We start from the raw sequence: 18,338 nt of genomic DNA, 5'->3' as shown, positions 1-18,338 counted from the left end.
GGGCCAAAGAGGAAAAGAACAATCCGGACTGTTATGGACGCAAAGTTCAAAAGCCAGCATCTGTGGGGCTGTGTTATTGCCAATGGCATGGGTAACTTATACATCTGTGAAGGCACCATTCATGCTGAAAGGTGCATACAGGTTTTGGAGAAACATATGCTGCCATCCAACCAACGTCTTTTTCATGGACGTCCCTGCTTATTTGAGCAAGACAATGCCAAAGCACATTCTGCACGTGTTACAACAGCGTGGCTTCATAGTAAAAGAGTGCGGTACTAGACTGGCCTACCTGCAGTCCAGACCGGTCTCCCATTGAAAATGTGTGGCGCATTATGAAGCGTAAAATACGACAACGGAGACCCCGGACTGTTGAACAGCTGAAGCTGTACATCAAGCAAGAATGGGAAAGAATTCCACCTACAAAGCTTCAACAATTCGTGTCCTCAGTTCCCAAACGTTTATTGAATGCTGTTAAAAGAAAAGGTAATGTAACACAGTGGTAAAATGACTCTGTCCCAGCTTTTTTGGAACGTGTTGCAGCCATAAAATTCCAAGTTAATGATTATTTGCTAAAATCAATAAAGTTGATCAGTTTGAACATCAAATATCTTGTCTTTGTAGTGTATTCAATTAAATGTAGGTTGAACATGATTTGCAAATCATTGTATTCTGTTTTTATTTGTTTAACACAATGTCCCAACTTCATTGGAATTGGGGTTGTACAAAGTCTACACACCCCTGTCGAAATGTTTTTGTGATATAAAAAATAAGTAGGATAAAAAAAATTTTTTCGCCCATTATTAAATGTGACCTATATTCTGTACACCTTAATTGAGGGGGGGGGAAATTCTTTGAGAGGGGAAGTCAAACTAGACAACTTAGATAAAGTGGTTGTACAAGTGTGCACACCCTCTTATAACTGGGGATATGGCTGTGTTCAGAATTAACCAATCACATTGAAATTTATGTGAAATGGAAGTCAGTACTGCCCGCGACCCTAGTGAGGAGAAACGGCTCAGAAAATGGATGGATGGATGGATGGATGGAAGTCAGTATTGTCAGTCACTGGCATGACTAAAAAAAGCAAAACACACTTATCCTTTAAATCAGCGGTGTCAAACGTACGGCCCGCGGGCATTGTTCTGCATCAGCCATGTTTTAATTCATGTATACATAGAGACTATTATTTTGAAAGTCATGCTTTTATTTTGACACAAACACTGTAGAATCGGAAGTGCTGTGAGTCGCGTGACGTCACATGCATGAAGCTGAGAGAGAGAGAAAAGATCAGCGAGGCGGAGCACTTTAGCCTGTTCACCTGTGGGATAACTGTACCTTCATTCTGAAAAGTTCCCACTTTAGTTTGTAAGGCGTGATGAGTAAGTTGAGCCTTTCAAGAGTTCCAGATGGATGTGGAAATTTAAAGATTTAAAATGATTTCTATTTAAGTTTTTTAATGTTTATAAAAGGTACTGTTTGTAGATCTACTGTGATCTGTAAGTTGCAACTTTAAATGAAAACACTGATTAATAATATTGTTGAAATTGCACATTTGAGATGGCTCATGTGATTTGAAACAAGATAATAATCAATAAATGTGAATTGAATATTTTCCCACATGTAGTTGAAATTATATGCACCCCCAAAAATTGTAAAACATTAAATTGTGGTTATTTATAGCTTACAAGGTCACGGATATACTGGTCCGGCCCACTTGAGATCAAATTGGGGTGAATTTGGCCCGCAAACTAAAATGAGTTTGACACCCCGGCTTAAGATCAGTGGTGGGGAAACTATGGTCCAGGGTGCCTGCTCTGTTCTTTAATAAGGCCCTACAAGCATTTACCGTAATTTCTCGTGTATAATGCACACCCATGTATAATACGCACCCTCAAAGTTGACCTCAAAATTCTGGAAAACCCTTCTACCCATGTACAATGCATTTTTTCAATGCATGATTTTGCTTCTACCCATCTGATCAAAACATTAAGTATTATCTGTATTTTGTCAGTTTTTTTTCAAATAATTATTCTGAAGTTAAGGACTTTATTTGAACACGTAATCCTTTTTTTTTTTTTTTTTTTTAATTGACTTGCTCTTATCTTGAAATTCACAGCCCTACTTTTATTTAGTAAATTCGAAAACACACAGTTGTGCTCATGTTTTATTACCCAGGCAGAATTTGTAAGATGGGTTCAATTCTTTAAAGAAAACACGAAGCACCAGGTGAAATTTTTATTTCAATGGGATTCAAATTAAACGGTCAAGCATTTCAGAAAAGCATTATCATTAAACAAAACATAACCATAAAGAAATTAATGACGGTTGTTGTTCAGTCATCAGTCATATTTTAAAAAATACAATATTTCACAAATTCTGCCAGGGTATGTAAACTTATGAGCGCAACTGTACATATATGCAGTCATACGTACCCCTGTCAAATTGGAATTAAAGTGTAGGCTACACTCTTTAATAACAACTAGGTGGCGGTGGCATTTTGGAATGAAAGCGTACAGCTTTTTCATAACCACTAGATGGCAGCTTACATCTATAAACTGTGAAAGTTTTTTTCCATTTGCCCCTATACCCATGTATAATGCGCACAATTGACTTTTGACAATTTTTTTGGGGAAAAAAATGCGCATTTCCCACGAGAAATTATGGTACATTATCAATAGGCCTGCAACATTTGGTCCACTAATTTTGCAATTGCCCCTTGAATTGGTTAATTCATATGTATTAATTAGTTTTTCTCATTAAATAATTGATTTATTGCAAATAAAATGTATTAGTGTATGTATTAGTAAAAAAAACACACACTTAACATGTTTATTTCCATTTTAAAAATGTTACTATCGTAATAAAAATTAAATATATATATATATACATATATTTTTTTTTTTCATATTTAATATATATATATATATATATATATATATATATATATATATATAAAACCTCATCAGCGAATTACCTGGCTGATGTGTTTGTTTTAAAAATCAAATGCGGCCCTTGGGCACAGAGGTTTTCTACCCACCCCTGCTTTAATTGCTGGAAACAAACTTTTCGGACGTTACGAGATGATGATTTGAACGCCATCTTTTGTTTGACTTCTAAAGTCCTATTTTCCAGAAGATTTAGTTTTAACTCCAAATAGTTGGGCATTTAGGGTGTTTGAGGCTCCTCTGTAGTGGTATACAATTCCACACAATCACATATTAACACATGGAAGAAGAAGAAAGATTAGATTTTACCAGCCTCTTACTAGGTTTTTGTTTTGTGTCCCAAACCTCCATCCTTCTAATCCCCCTTTGGGTAGAGGGCATGGAGAGGGCACTGGTGGGATAAAAGGTACAACTTTGTTACCCAAAAGCTTGAGACGAGCTTTACAGCTCAACAAGCCCAGTCTTTAATCTCCTAGACGCTTCACACATATGGCCGCCTCCACTACGATACCGCCCGTACACCCCCAGTCAAAACAACACACATTACATGTTGAGTTTGGATTGGCACTGACAGAGGTATTCATAGAAGACTATGTTAATTATCAGGGATGTTATGTAGCTACAGTATGTTAGGTGGTCAAAATATTAGAAAACTTAGATATTTTTTTTTTATGTAGTGCTACTTTAAACCACTGTGAAATACAAACAAAGTAACAAATCCACAAAGGTTGAATCAAGGGGACTGTTCTTGTTGAAATGACCTAGATGACAAATGAACAAATGTCCAACAAGGCACACACACTCAAACTATAAATAGCGAGAAATTAGTGACAAACAAACAAAATAGGCACTGCTACATTACATTACTGCTTTGAGGTATAAGTAACTAAAATGCAGTTGATTAACAGAGTTGGTTCCATGATGCTCGTAAGATGCTTTTCTTCAGCTGTTTAAGTTATGACTGTAAAACTTCCACTCATCCTTTCCTTAAAGGTGTGACTATAGAGCCACAAATGGGGTCAAACTGTCACCATTCTAAAACCTTAAAACTGTACAGGGAATGTTTTAAGGAACACGTTAACACCTGAGTAAAAAAACATACAAATAAATGAATGCCTGTACATTTTAAAACAATATAAATGGTGTACTCACCCTTTGATGACACATTGCAGGATATCAATGAAACGGATTGCTGAAGGGGAGTCACCTAACATTCGTGCAGTCAGATTTTATACACTGTCAGCTGTTATAAGTGTAAACAGAAGCATTAAGTAACAGTGTAAAATGTCAAAAATAAATAAATAAAATGCACTCACCCTTTGATGATGGATGTAGATGACGTACAGGTAGATTTTCTTAACTTTAAGAGCTCACAAGCACATTCCCCTGTATTACTGATGCTTTAAGCAGGGTACATACGTACACACTAATAATTGGGCAAAATATGAGCATTTCCCCCCACCCCCCCATTCCAATCAAAGTTAGCAAAGGCCCAATTGTTAAATGTTACGAAAAGATTATCCTGAGCGATTCTCCGATGGTGTGGGGTGTGTTAGGAGTGACTTCCCCCCCAACCTACCTGGAAAACGGTGGGGGCTCTTAAATGCTAAAGCGGTTTAATATTTACAATACAAAATCTTTATGTGTAAGTCACTGATGGTGTAGTGGTACATTTGCCTAACTCCGGTGCAGATAGCGTGGGTTCAGTTCCCATTTGGTGTGAATGCGAATGGTTGTCTCTATATGTTCCCTGTGGCTGACTGCCGACCAGTCCGGGGTGTAGGTGACCTTTCGCCTGAAGTCAGTTGGGATAGGCTCCAGCTTCCTGTGACCCTGAACACGATGAGCAGTATAGAAAATGGACGGATTGTGTAACTCTGGAATGTATGACTTTAAAAGGCACAAGAGCACAACTTTGAATTTATTTTACACCTCATTTTGAATTGTTAAACCTGCACATTTTGAAACCTTTTGTTCTTATTAGCCTTATACCATCTTTTATATTACCAGCTGGACGTGTCAAAGTATTTCACTACACAAAGGCCCACAAAGAGGTGCAACTCAAAAATTACAATTACAAAACTTCATATATTTCTGTAGTTCAATTCAAATACTCATAGATTTACTACACAAACTATGTTATGATTTTATTTATTATTTTGATGATTTTAGCTTACAGCTAATGAAAACTCACCTTCTACCATCGGCAAGAAATTAGAATGTTACATAACAAAGAGCCCGCGACCCTAGTGAGGATAAGCGGTAGAGAAAATGGATGGATGGACATAACAGAGAGTCAAAATTTTAGGATTTTAATATGGAAATGAGGGTGGAATTAGTGAAAAGTATTTTTTTTTTGTGGCAAATCAATCTTTAATTTATGAGTTTCACTTTTGGAATTGCAATGCTAAAATACAATAAACTTCTAGAGTATTCCAATTTAATATGAAGCACCTGTATAACCATGTATGTGACCAATAAAGTTTGATTTGAAGACACGGGTCTTCAGGCAGACTGCAGCTGATCTTCATCATTTAGTCATGTAAAAGTGAGGCAAAAAAGGCGCAAAAACTGAGGCGCAATGGATGGAGCTGTGGGAATTCTCCCCCATTTGAGATGCTAATTCCTGGCCGAGCTGAAAGAGCCGGAGAAACAGGTGTCTGAGGAAGTGTGCTGCTGCAAGGGTGAGGGAGGGCGGCGGGTGAATATTAACGAACACAGGGAGTACTGTATTATTGAATGTTGTGTCTGCTCTGTGGGAGTGTGCCATTTTGCTCTTGTTTCATTGTCTTAATTTAGGATTAAATGCAGTCATTGTGAAGAGACGGTGGGCAGTCTCCACAATCAAATCACTCTCCAAAAAAACTTGCATAGATGGATTTCACACCTTTTTTTTAAAAACAATAATTTACAAAGTCAAAGCTTGATTGAAGCAGTCGATTATTGTATTGCACAAGTTTGTAATGTCTTAATTTTTCATTAGTGGGTGCTCTTGTACTCTCAAAACGTTTAAGTAACAGCTCTGTGGCGCCATCTACAGACAATATAGTGCTCTTCATTTGAATTCGAAAATGGGTCAGCATGGCAGGCCGAGTGGTTTTCACGTCTGCCTCACAGTTCTTTGGTGTTTGAGTCTTGGCTCCAGACTTCCTGTGTGGAGTTTGCGGCATCCTCTCACATCCCAAAACCATGCATGTTAGGTTCACTGAAGATTAAACTGTTCATAGGTGTGAATGTGAATACTAGTTAGTCTATGTCAGGGGTGTCAAATTAATTTTTGTCGCAGGCCACATTGTAGTTACGGTTTCCCTCAGAGGGCCGTTATGACTGTGAAACCATCAAAGTCTTTAATCACCTCATCATTTTTTTTGTCCTGTTCAGCTGTAATAGCCTAACAGCCGAATCACCTCATCATATTATTACACCCGAAATATATAAGCCAGTTTTGGAATCAAAAATCAAGGGTAATGGGTTTTTCAACTATTGTTCATGTTTGGTAACATAAAAATGCTTGCAATATCTCAATGTTATTAACGAAATATGACCATTTGAAATCTTGGTACAGCTTTTAACAAGAATCATGGAAGTTGACACACGTGATTTGCCTTCGCAGGCCACATAAAATCATGCGGCGGGCCGGATCTGGCCCCCGGGCCTGGAGTTTGTCACCAGTCATGGTGTACCCAGCCGCTTGCCCAGTCACCTGGGATAGGCGTGACTCCAACGACCACCCAGTAATTACATAGATTAATTCTAAAATGTTCAATTAGTTTTTTGTGAAAACTTTTTGTTTGAGAGAAACACAGAAGACACATTGGAAATTTTCGAATACCCAACATGGTATACCTTTATAAAGTTGATTCCAGGCAAAAATGGATTACACTTTCGAAACAAGTTTATCCCATATCATAATCAAACATTGTACATGTTAGTATTTCACCTCACTTTTTTTTTTTTTTTTTTTTTCCTCAAACTGCTCTTCCTCCTAATAGTGCAAAAGAAACGTTTAAATGGAGTTTGAGCTTCCACATCATCCATCCATCCATTTTCTGAGCCGCTTCTCCTCACTAGGGTCGTGGGCGTGCTGGAGCCTATCCCAGCTGTCATCGGGCAGGAGGCGGGGTACACCCTGAACTGGTTGCCAGCCAATCGCAGGGCACATAGAATCAAACAACCATTCACACTCACAGTCATGCCTATGGGCAATTTAGAGTCTCCAATTAATGCATGTTTTTGGGATGTGGGAGGAAACCGGAGTGCCCGAGAAAACCCACGCAGGCACGGGGAGAACATGCAAACTCCACACAGGCGGGGCCGGGCATTGAACCCGGGTCTTCAGACCTGTGAGGCTGACGCTCTAACCAGTCGGCCACCGTGCCGCCGCCCTTCCACATCATTGTAAAAAAAATATTTGTACATTCAATGGGCTGCATTTGTGTTCAAATTCTATTTAAAAAAATACACAAACTTTGACATATCTGGCTCAGAAAAGGGAGCGGTAAACCGGTTGTGGTTGCATCACACCAACAACAACAATCTCCCAATGCTGGAGTGTTATTTATTTTCCAGTGATAGTCCTTCAAAGTCTTTAGTGCCAGCATGGCTGATTTTTTATTCCCGTTCATTCATTTTATCCCCAACATGAATAAAGTATAAACACTTCCTGTCTGACAGAGACAACAAACCCAACCTAAAAATCTTTGGTTTCGTGGGACAACAATGTCCTTGAGCAAAGTTTCCTTCATTAAAAGAGGTGGAATCAAAGTAGTGTGACGGTGTTGAGCACTCACAGATATACAACAGTTGTTCATAGACTGAACACTGACACCAAGGCTGGCAAAGTAGGACCAATAAGATTTGCTGGTGTAGTGCATGGGCACACATGAACACAATAGGTACAAATGCAAAATCTCATAATATCCATTATGAAAACTTTTCCATTCAAACAAGAGTATTATTCCCTTTGTAAAGGGAGGATTTGTTAAAAATGCTCATGTAGTGAATCTTATAAGATCATGGACCCAATGTTGTGGCCGGTGAGTAACCTTATCATTATCTGCTTGGACTTAATCAGACTGCTTTCTTTAGAGTAAATGTAGTAGCCGTTAAATTCAGTTAGATTGTTAAATCATGCACACCATTGCTGCTCCATCCTCTCCATGATTGATCAACCCTCAGGGAAAAAAAAAGTGCAAACTAATTGTCATCGCCACCTGTAGTTCATTTGGGGGAATTTCACATTTACAATCATAAAATGGGAATGGAAAGGCATTGGAGCATTTGTTCGATATCATTCATATCCATCTTAAAGTTCATATACTAGTATGCTCTTTGTCATCACTAATAAGACAATTCAGCGCACTAGTAGAACAGCTATGATGCAGTAGTAGAATGACTGTCTGTCTTGTAACAATCTTTCCACGCCGAGGGCCACTTTTGGCCTACTAGTATAACCACAAATAAATGCTCGGCCCGAAGAGCATTCATTCAATATTCTTGATATCCAACTTCAAGTCCATGAACAAGTACATTGTTTGTCCTCAGTGATATGACAACTTTGGCATACTAGTCTACGACTAATCATCTAGCACTTCAGTTCAGAAATGTCATCAGTAGTGGAAGACGGTAGTGGGAAAGGAAACAAACTTACCAGTCAGACATAGTCGTTACTCTACGCTACGCTACACTTACTAGTAAAGACAAATACTATACTAGTAAATGGACCTTAAGATGGATATCAAGGATATTGAATAAATGCTCACAGCATAAATGCACACAGCAACAGCTTTCCACAGATCTTCCAAACCTTTGTCGTTAGTAAATTTGCCTAAATTCTACAAATTTTAAGAATCATGAGCGTTTAAGAAAATCTATTTCAATGGAACCTCACAGTCCGTTACGGAATGATTGGTATGCTCACCGTGGTACAGATAGGTGTCATGCTCGGTGCTGCTCACACTCTCTTTGGACGCGTGCACGCTCATTGGTTGCAGGAGCGGCGAGGGTTCCAGGAGAAACGGCGGAGCATTATCTGTCTCCTGCGGTGGCAGAACGCTCTTCTTCCGGTTCTCTCTCTTTGGGCTTGCGAGTGTCCCTGGCGTCGTCTCCCTCCGGGGGCTCCACGATGATGGTGGGCCGCTGCCTCAGATACTGCCGGCCCGGCGGCTCTGCGGCCATGACGGCCTTGGCGCCGTGCATCCTGGGTGGGGATTTGTGGTAGAGGTCATCGTGGGTCTCCTTCCAGCGTCGGAGCTGTGCCAGGTGCTCCTTCTCGATGTCTTTCTCCGATACGGACAGGTCTATGGTCTGAATTACAGTGTTCAGAGTTGATTATAATCGCACATTTTATAAATATATAATTTATATTTTTAAATAATCAAATAACCTTAATAGGTGACCACTAGACAGAATGAAATAAACAGCAGGGTTATACATGACTAGCATTACTATCCATTCGACTGTCAATCCATCTTCTATACCACTTATCCTCACTAGGGTCGTAGATGTGCTGCAGCAGCTTATCCCAACTGACTTCGGGCGACAATGTTCCCTGCATATCCGCTGATTGTTTTTTGTTATTGTGCAAAGCTCCGGCTAATATAGAAGTATTTCTTTGGCGCCATCTTTGTGCCAAGAAACTATGTTGAAGTGAGAGGGAGAGCTTCATTTATACAGGCCAAAGCGCAGTCAAATACAAAAAAAAAATAGTGCTTGGCAGGCATCTTTCAGAATATACAAGATTTTCAAATTCTTATATTTTTGCATAGTTTCCCCACTTTAATGTTTAAGATCATCAACCAAATGTAAATATAAGACAAATATAACGCAAGGGAACTTAAAATGCTTAAAAATGCCTAAACCTAATATCTGGTTGGGCCATCCTCAGGAGCAACAATTGAAATCATTCGTTTTCTATAATCGGCAATGAGTCTTTCACATCTCTGTGGAGATATTTTGGCCCACTCTTCCTTGCAGAATCGTTTGAATTCAGCAAAAATTGAGGGTTTTTGAGGATGAAAGGCCTTTTAAGGTCATGCCACTGGATTTCTCTCTTCTTTCTTTCATTTCTTTTCATTTAAGTCTGGACTTTGACTTGGACACTCCAAAACCTTCATTTTGATTTTTTTAAGCTATTCAGAAGTTGACATGCTGGTGTATTTTGGATCGGTATCCTGCTGCAGAACCCAAGTGCGCTTCAGCTTAAGGTCAGAAACTGATCACTGAACCTTCACGTTCAGGATTTTCTGTTAAAGACCAGAATTCATGGTTCCAATCACGGCAAGTTGTCCAGGTCCTAAAGGAGTTACGCATCCCAAGACAATCACAATACCACCACCATGTTTGACTGCAGGTATGATGTTCTTTTTCTGAAATGCTGTGCTACATTTACGCCAGATGTAATGAGACACACACCTTCCAAAAAGCTGAACTTTCATCTTGTCAGTCCATATAATATTCTCCCAAAAGTCTTAGGAATCAATTAGATGTTATTTTTGGTCAGCAGTGGTTTTCACCTTAGAACTCTGCCATCGATGCCATTTTTGCCCAGTCTCTCCCTTATTGTTGTGACATGAACAATTACCTTAACTGAGGCAAGGGATGCCGACAGTTCTTTAGAAGTTGTCCTGAGTTCCTTAGTGGCCTCCTGGATGAGTCATTGCTGTTCTCTTGGGGTAATCAACACTGTTCCATGTGTTCTCCATGTGAGCATAATGGCTCTCCCCATGGTTCGCTGAAATCCTAAAGCTTTAGAAATGGCTTTTGTAACCCTTTTCAGACTAATTGGTGCCAACTACTTTATTTCTCGACTGTTCTGGAATTTCTTTGGATTGTGTCATTTTGTTGCAGCTTTTTTCGATCTTTTGTCCGACTTGATTTTGTCAGGACAGATTCTGTTAAGTGATTTTTTTTTTTGCTTGAGGTAATCAAGCTTGGGTGTGATCAGTGAAAATTAACCCAACATTGTGATTAGCTACAATTAATTAACGATTTAACAAGGGGTGTAATTACTTTTTCACACAGGGCCAGGTAACTTTGAATAGTTTTCTTCTTAATAAATTAAATCATTTAAAAACAGCATTTCAAGTTCACGGCTTATATTTGTCTGACATTTACATTTCTTTGATGGTCTTAAACATTAAAGTGGGGAAACTATGTATAAATATCAGAATTTGAGAAGGGGTCCAATACTTTTTCATGGCATTGGATAGGCAATTATAAACCTTTTTGGGGGGCGTCAATTACTCACGAATTTTCGCTATTTGTAGCAGGGCCTTTGCACATTTCAGCGAGGAGAAATAAAAAGGTTGTGTGAAGTTGATATAATTCTTGATCGTTGGGGTATTTTGGCCGACACGGTGAGCAACTGGTTAACACATCAGCTTCACAGTTCTGGGGACTGGGGTTCAAATCCCAGCCCCGCCTGTGTGGAGTTTGCATGTTTTCCCTGTGCCTGGGTGGCACTCCGGTTTCCTCCCACATTCCAAAAACTTGCGTGGTAGGTTAATTGAAGACTCTAAATTGCCCGTAGGTGTGACTGTGAATGGATGTTTGTTTCTATCTGCCCTGCGACCGGTTCAGGGTGTACCCCGCCTCCCGCCAGTAAATAGCTGGGATTGGCTCCAGCAGCCCGGGACTCTAGTGAGGAGAAGCGGTAAAGGAAACAGATGGATGGATGGGGTATTTTGACAAAAGCATGAAACAGACAAGTTATTAAGACACATGGCAACTGTTTTTAAAGTATGAAAAAAAATAAAAAATAAAAACATTGTCTAATTTAACTGCAATTTTAAGGTCCTGGAAAGTTGGCAATACTTACTACGATACGATAATACAGGGTATCTGTAGCTTTAAGGATTTAAAATTTAAGACTACTTTAAGATTGTTTTTAAAAGCCACTTTGATCAAATTTATGAACTATCATTCACAAAACGTGTCCACAGCCAAAAATGGGCCATATCGACTCAATATTATATCACAATATTAAAAGGTCAAGAGCCTGTGACGCTCTTGACGTGGTCAAGCACGAGGCGTTCAAAGGACTTCATGACCACAGATGTCATGACGACAGGCCTGTAGTCATTCAGACCAGAGATTGCAGGTTTCCCGGCGTTTGAACCAGGATGGTACTTCACACAGTCCCAGAGATCTATTGAAGATCTGTGTGAAGACTGGCGCGAGCTGGTCCGTGCAGACTTTGAGGCAGGATGGGGACACAAGGTTTGGGCCTGCCACTATGCTGATCTTTTGTACTTTGAAGATGCGTCTCACCTCCTGTTCGTGGATGGTCAACGCAGGAGGGGGAGTCAGAGGCTTGATAGTGGTCGTTGGTGTGGCTGGGTGGGTGTGGGGTGTGAAAGCCTCCTTTTCAAAGTTGTTGGCTGGTCCTAGTTCTCAGCTTAGGGGGATGGCCGCTTGTAATTGGTTACCAATTGTAATGCACCCCTGACTGATTTAGAGTCATTAGCGGTAAACTGTTTTTCTAACTTCACGGCTTGTTGTTACTGAACGTCCGAAATGACTTTATTGGTACACACACACCTCTTCACAGAAACTGATATGTAACTGTCCGTATATTCATCCAGGCTGCCAGTTGAATTTTCAAAGACACTCCAGTATGTGCTGTCTAAACAGCTTTGAAGTTCTATCTTTGCTTGATTGGTCACTTCTTCATTTCACCATAAGCTTTGTGCATTTAAGTTTTTGTCTTTATGTTGGTATTAAGTGAATTAAGCAGAGCTCATACGAGCCCAGAGCTGCACGAGGTATAGCAAGGTATGCGTTATTTAACGTACCATAGCAGTGGTCTAAAATGTTATTTTCCATGGTAGGACAGTTGATGTGCTGCTTGTATTTAGGGAGTTCGTGGCTGAGTTTAGCTTTGTCTGGGTGCTTTTTTTTCCCAATTTCGTTTACTTGTTCAGCGAGCATTAGCAGTGCGGCGTATGTGTGAGCTTGAGGAGGAATGTAAACATCAGCGAGGATGAAAGATGCGAACTCACGCGGTGAGTAGAATGACTTAAGGCTTCTTTATACTCTTGCTGGTGGCGACCGCGCTGAGGTCACTGCGGCTATCCTGCACGCAGTTTGCCTTTATACTCGAGCGCAACTCACGTGCGCTGTTTTGAAAACGTACAGCAGTTCTCCTCCAAGTCGGGGGTGTCGCGACGGCTGGTATTGGCTAGGACACCACACGGTGGAGTTTCCGCTGCATTTTTTTTGCCATTTCCGGTAGCTTTTTTTACTTTCCTGTCCGGAACAAGGAACAAAGCAACAACAATGACGACCGTGGAACAGTGTCTGCTAGAACAAATGGACCTAGATGACCAGATGATACGTTTAATTATGCTGCAAAATCGATCAAGAAGGCGTCGGCGTACATGGTATGGTCTTCCCTTGTCTAAGTGAGTCACATACTGTCTCCAAAGATGAATGAAAAACACAAAAACATAGACAATACTTGAGAGCACGTCACCGAAGCGACCACACGGTTAGGACCCATCATATAGGAGTTGCAGCTTGCAGGTAGTAGCATTAAAATTAAAGAATTCAAATGATAATGAAACCTTTTCATTTTGGCAAATGAAACTTAAGACTTTAAGGATCTGTGGACACGCTGGTACATTTGTGCCTTCATACAGACGGTCTTCTTCAGATCCTACAGCGGTGACGTAACCCGAATTTGAATGCAACGAGAAAACAGGTCTGCATTTGCCAGAGCAAGTACAAACTCACCTCTTGCACTAGGAAACTCTCATGCATGTATTGTGGTGGTATGGCCCGGAGATGCTCCATTGTTTCGTAAAGACCCGAGCAGGCCTTCACCTTTTCTCGAGATCCCAGCAGGCATTTGAGGAGGACCAGGCCCACGCGGAAGAGGATCTTCACTCCTGAGAGCAAGAGGCACAACTTCATATGAGAGAACATAAGGCTGGGAACAGCATCAAAAAAATTTTACAAGACAAATAGTTCTATATTGATTGAGGTGTGCTCGGAGGACCTCAAATAAGATGAGTAAGGTGACATTTACGTGTACAGTACAGCTCATCTCAACCAGTGTGCTCAGTTTGCTGTGAGAGAACTTCAGGTGTGCTTGGAGAAATGTCCCTATTTTTATCCAGTTTTTCTGAACTGGAAAAAAAAAAAAAAAAAAAAAAAAAAAAAAAAAAAAAAAAGAGTAATACAATTACCCTACCAATACAATACAATTTACGACAAATCAGGTCTTTGTTCGTCTATTTATGCCAGGGACGTATAGTACAGACAGAACAATGATCTTCCACTAAATGGCAGTTTACAGAAGGTACTGTACAATTAACCTCCTGCCATTCATACAACAGCATAATAGCTTTGTATTCAGCTAAACAGGCCCAGATTTTACACTGAGTAAATTTGTTAGTAAATCGAGACGGATGATCATTATTTCAGAATAAATGCTTTTTGTGACATTTTTGTTTGGTGGCGTGGTGTGAGATTTTTGGATGTCAAATATGTGCACTGGTATAGCACATGAGTGACATGTCTCACCCTCACAGAGGAACATGTCCCACACGCGGAGCACAGACGCCCACGGCAGCGTGCGGGAGAAGGCGCACATGAACCACTCAGTCATGTACAAGATGGGCTCCAGTTTGTGCTGCTTAAGGTGACGGTGTGCGATGGGAGACACCCGCCGCAGCAGAGCGTACAGGATCTCCCCGTCCAGCTGGATGGCCTCCTGCAAGGGACAATATGGACCAATTAAGTGGACGGATGCAGAGAGCAGAGCAACTTCTTTTGTTAATTTGCTTAATCTCTTTATCTCATGCTATAAGGCGGTTAGTGTATCGGTGTCCCTCACGAGACAGAGTCAAGGATACAGAATGATCACAGCAGAGTGTGGGAAATGCTGAGAAAGGCACTGTGATTCAGATAAAAACTTTAAAGATAAAAAAGACAACAGCTTGTACCATGCCTTTTTTAAGGACTATGATTTTTGAAGAACAAATGAAATCAAAGTGTTTTCTAAACATCTGTTAATGTACAACAGATTTAGTTCATAATTAGTAAGCACTTCACAAACCCAGTATGAACTCGAGAGTGAGTCTGAAAATGGTCACTAAATGTACAGTGAACCCCAAACCCACCCACTAAAGGTAAAATCTGCAATATAGTGACGAAATAAAATATACAGTGTGTATATGTTTTGGGGTAATTTACAGTATATATATTTTTGGTAATAGTTTTACGTCTCCCTCACACTTTAAACACATTTAAACTTATTAAACACACTTTTTAAATATGCTGTTAACATATTTAAACACCAAAAAGTTGCAAACATAGAATATATAGAAAATACTGCACGTATTTAAGTATCTGTCAGATATTTTTGTTTTCGACCCACGCCTGGTGGGGTGGCATGTGACGTTAGAGAGTCTGCGTGAGTGTCTAAGCGTGAGCTGTGGCCGAGACTAGGTCCTCCGTGAGTGTGTTTATTGTGTCTTACTGTTGTTGCATGAGTGTGCTCATTGTGTTGGAGTTTTACTCTTCTCATGGCATTGAATAAACAGCTGAAAAGGGGATCGCGATGGTGGCTCAAAAAACGATTGCTATAAACTGCAGATTTCATCATCGGATCATGATAAAGCAGAGAATTCCACAACAGAAAAGTAAATTGAGTGCACTTGTGGTGCCCAAAATGCCTTACAGATGCTCACAAATTCACGCACACATTCATACACCAATGGGCGACTGTTGCCATGCAAGGCTCTGCCAGGCCCCCTGGGAGAAAATCAGGGTTCAGTGTCACGCCCAATGATACTTTGACAGCTGACAATTGAAGCCGGGATTCAAACTGCTGACTTGCTGGATGATCTACTCTCTGCTCTACCAAATGAGCCACTGCCCTCCCCCGCAAAAGAGAAAAATTCAATATGTTCCACAAAAAAAAAAAAGCCAACAAGTGCGGTTGCAGTAGGTGAACCACGATATAGCTGGGGAACACTAATCTAAATCATGGCAGTTTACCAATGAAAATAAAGGCTTGTCTATTCTATTTCTATTTAGAACATGATTCTGCTATTTGTCAGCTGTTTTACTAAAAAGTAGGCTTGGATATGTTTCAAACACAAATTAGGCATAGTTTCACAATCTACTGAGTTTTAACACAAAATGTGAATAGAAATTTCTGTCTTTACAAAGAAACTAATGCTCAGTTCTGATTGACACTATCCGCGAGGTGACAATTACGTATTATTATTATCAGTACGGTTGTGTTAAACTGTATATCACGCAAACTAAACTATTAGAAACAGTTCTCTATATAACCTAGTATACTTTGACAACAGTGCAAACAATAATAAATATATTGTTGAATTAGTACCTCTCTGACAGTAGCAATCTAAACATTCAATCTTATGAGTTTGTATACATGCGTCTGCCTCACAGTTCACAGTTCTGAGGTCCGGGGTCAGAAAATGGATGGATGTATTGTGTAAAGGGTCCAATGCATGGGGTTCAAGTGGCTAATACAGTAACTGAACTGCTGAATGCACACTATGAATATGTAACCCTTTGACATTGGTAAATAGCTGTTGTTAAAAATCTAGCTGAGTGTGCACCTTACCAGGCCTGAACTGTAGTATCCAGGAAGATACTTCTCACAAATCTGGACAAGGACCCAGAACGCATCCTAGGACACAAAAACACAACTAGCTAAGGTTAGACAAGGACCCAAGGAGGAGTTACTTGTTTGTTTTATTTGAAATTACCTCAGCAGGCATGTGCATGAGGAGCACAGCAGCAACGGGAGCCTGAGCCTGACAGTAGCCTTCCTCGGGACGGTGCAGGGTGTACGCCTTGAGCACGCGGAACAAGTCTTGCTGCCTGCATGAGTGGATGGATAGATGGAAGGATAAATAGAAACTTTACTGGTTAATTAATTAAATCAGTACAGCAGAAATAGTCACACACATATTCACTCGTATTAACAATATAAAACAACCAACAACGTATAAACGAATACAAAGAGTGGCATTGCAAGAATTTGAGGAAATTTGAATGTAATCTAAACAAGCTGGGGGAAAAAACAGATGATTAAGATTTTTCAAAATTGGTATGTGGTAATCCATCACCAGACCTCTGTCTTAAGGGGAGCACATGAAATGCATGGGGGCAATTATTATTAACCTATAGACTATTTGTGCAACACTGATGCATGTAATCACCATGTTAAACCTAACCAACAGCAAATATGACCAGCTTAAGCCTACAACACCAGTCTTAATAATTTAAAGCAATTCATGATTGAAGCATTGTTATCAATATCCAGTGTCACATGAATTCCCAACACATGCACGCTTCCAACCTATTTTGAGTGCAGGCAGCGGTGTCCTCTCCCTTTTGAGTGTGGAAAAGGAGTTTATAGACATTACCATTTTTTTCCACTATCAAAAATATAACCCAGTAGTTGATAAAACGCACAGATTCACTTTGAAAAATGTGCAGGGCTGTTGTGCGTCAACATTGACGTAATCGTCACGTATGCCTATGCACCAAACATTTTTTTCAGTCAGGTTGTGATAGGCTGTTGCAGATTAGATTCCCATAAATCAAACCATTTGCTTGATATTTTTAATCTCTTAGTGATGAAGAGCTGCGATTGGCTGATGACACGTTCAGGGTGTACCCCGCCTATCGCCCGAAGTCAGCTGACATAGGCCCCACAATACCTGCGACCCTATTGAGGATCAGCGGTTTAGAGAATGGATGGATAGTGATGAAGAGCTCAACATTATTTCTTAACACAAAAATAGCAAGTATGATAAAATACAATTTTAAAATGTTTTTGTTTGTTATTAGAGAGCCGCACCTCAAGTAGGGGGGCACAAGCATCTTAGTGGGTGGGCACGGCCCCCGATGGCCCGCCCATAGGGACCGGTGTGTCTATAGTCATATTTGTACAATTAGTGCAAACTGGGAAGTATAACATCATTGACAGTGATGAATATATAATAATGAATTATATCACAACATCACAGAAGGTTTTATATTCGTACACACAAGCTATATTGAGGTGCACAGCCAGTCGGTGCTTACCCGTGTCCACCTTTGGCAGAAAACATTTCATGGAAGGGAAACTGTCGGTGGAGGTCTCTCTCGATGACATCCACCCATTTGGCATCGCCTGGCTGATTATCCAGTTCCTAAACACACAATTTGGTAGCGTGATAAAAAATGTGTCACTGTGGTGTTTCAAAACTAAAAGGTGACATATTCTGGAAAACTGACTATTTAATAGCTTGTGTACAAATAGTTGGCTCTGTGGTGTGCTTGCTCTCCCATCAAGTGAAAATTTAAACACCCAAGTAATTCTTTTGGAATCTGCCTCTTTCTGAAAATGTCTCTGTCAGCGAG

At 40.2% G+C, this 18,338-nt stretch overlaps 1 protein-coding gene across 1 annotated transcript in view; it reads right to left on the bottom strand.

The window, feature by feature from the left end:
* The window catches only part of LOC133413625 (TBC1 domain family member 10A-like), a 29,557-nt gene that overhangs the window by 8,516 nt on the left and 2,703 nt on the right, over positions 1 to 18,338 (bottom strand). The window contains 7 exon segments of the mRNA XM_061698235.1: positions 8,866 to 8,984; positions 8,986 to 9,251; positions 13,680 to 13,834; positions 14,472 to 14,661; positions 16,549 to 16,614; positions 16,694 to 16,808; positions 18,021 to 18,127. Of these exon segments, the coding sequence (XP_061554219.1) occupies positions 8,866 to 8,984; positions 8,986 to 9,251; positions 13,680 to 13,834; positions 14,472 to 14,661; positions 16,549 to 16,614; positions 16,694 to 16,808; positions 18,021 to 18,127 (1,018 nt within the window).

The sequence above is a fragment of the Phycodurus eques genome, chromosome 15 (genome assembly GCF_024500275.1).
Source record: "Phycodurus eques isolate BA_2022a chromosome 15, UOR_Pequ_1.1, whole genome shotgun sequence".
NCBI classification, from domain to species: domain Eukaryota; kingdom Metazoa; phylum Chordata; class Actinopteri; order Syngnathiformes; family Syngnathidae; genus Phycodurus; species Phycodurus eques.
This window is presented reverse-complemented; position numbering and strand designations above follow the sequence as displayed.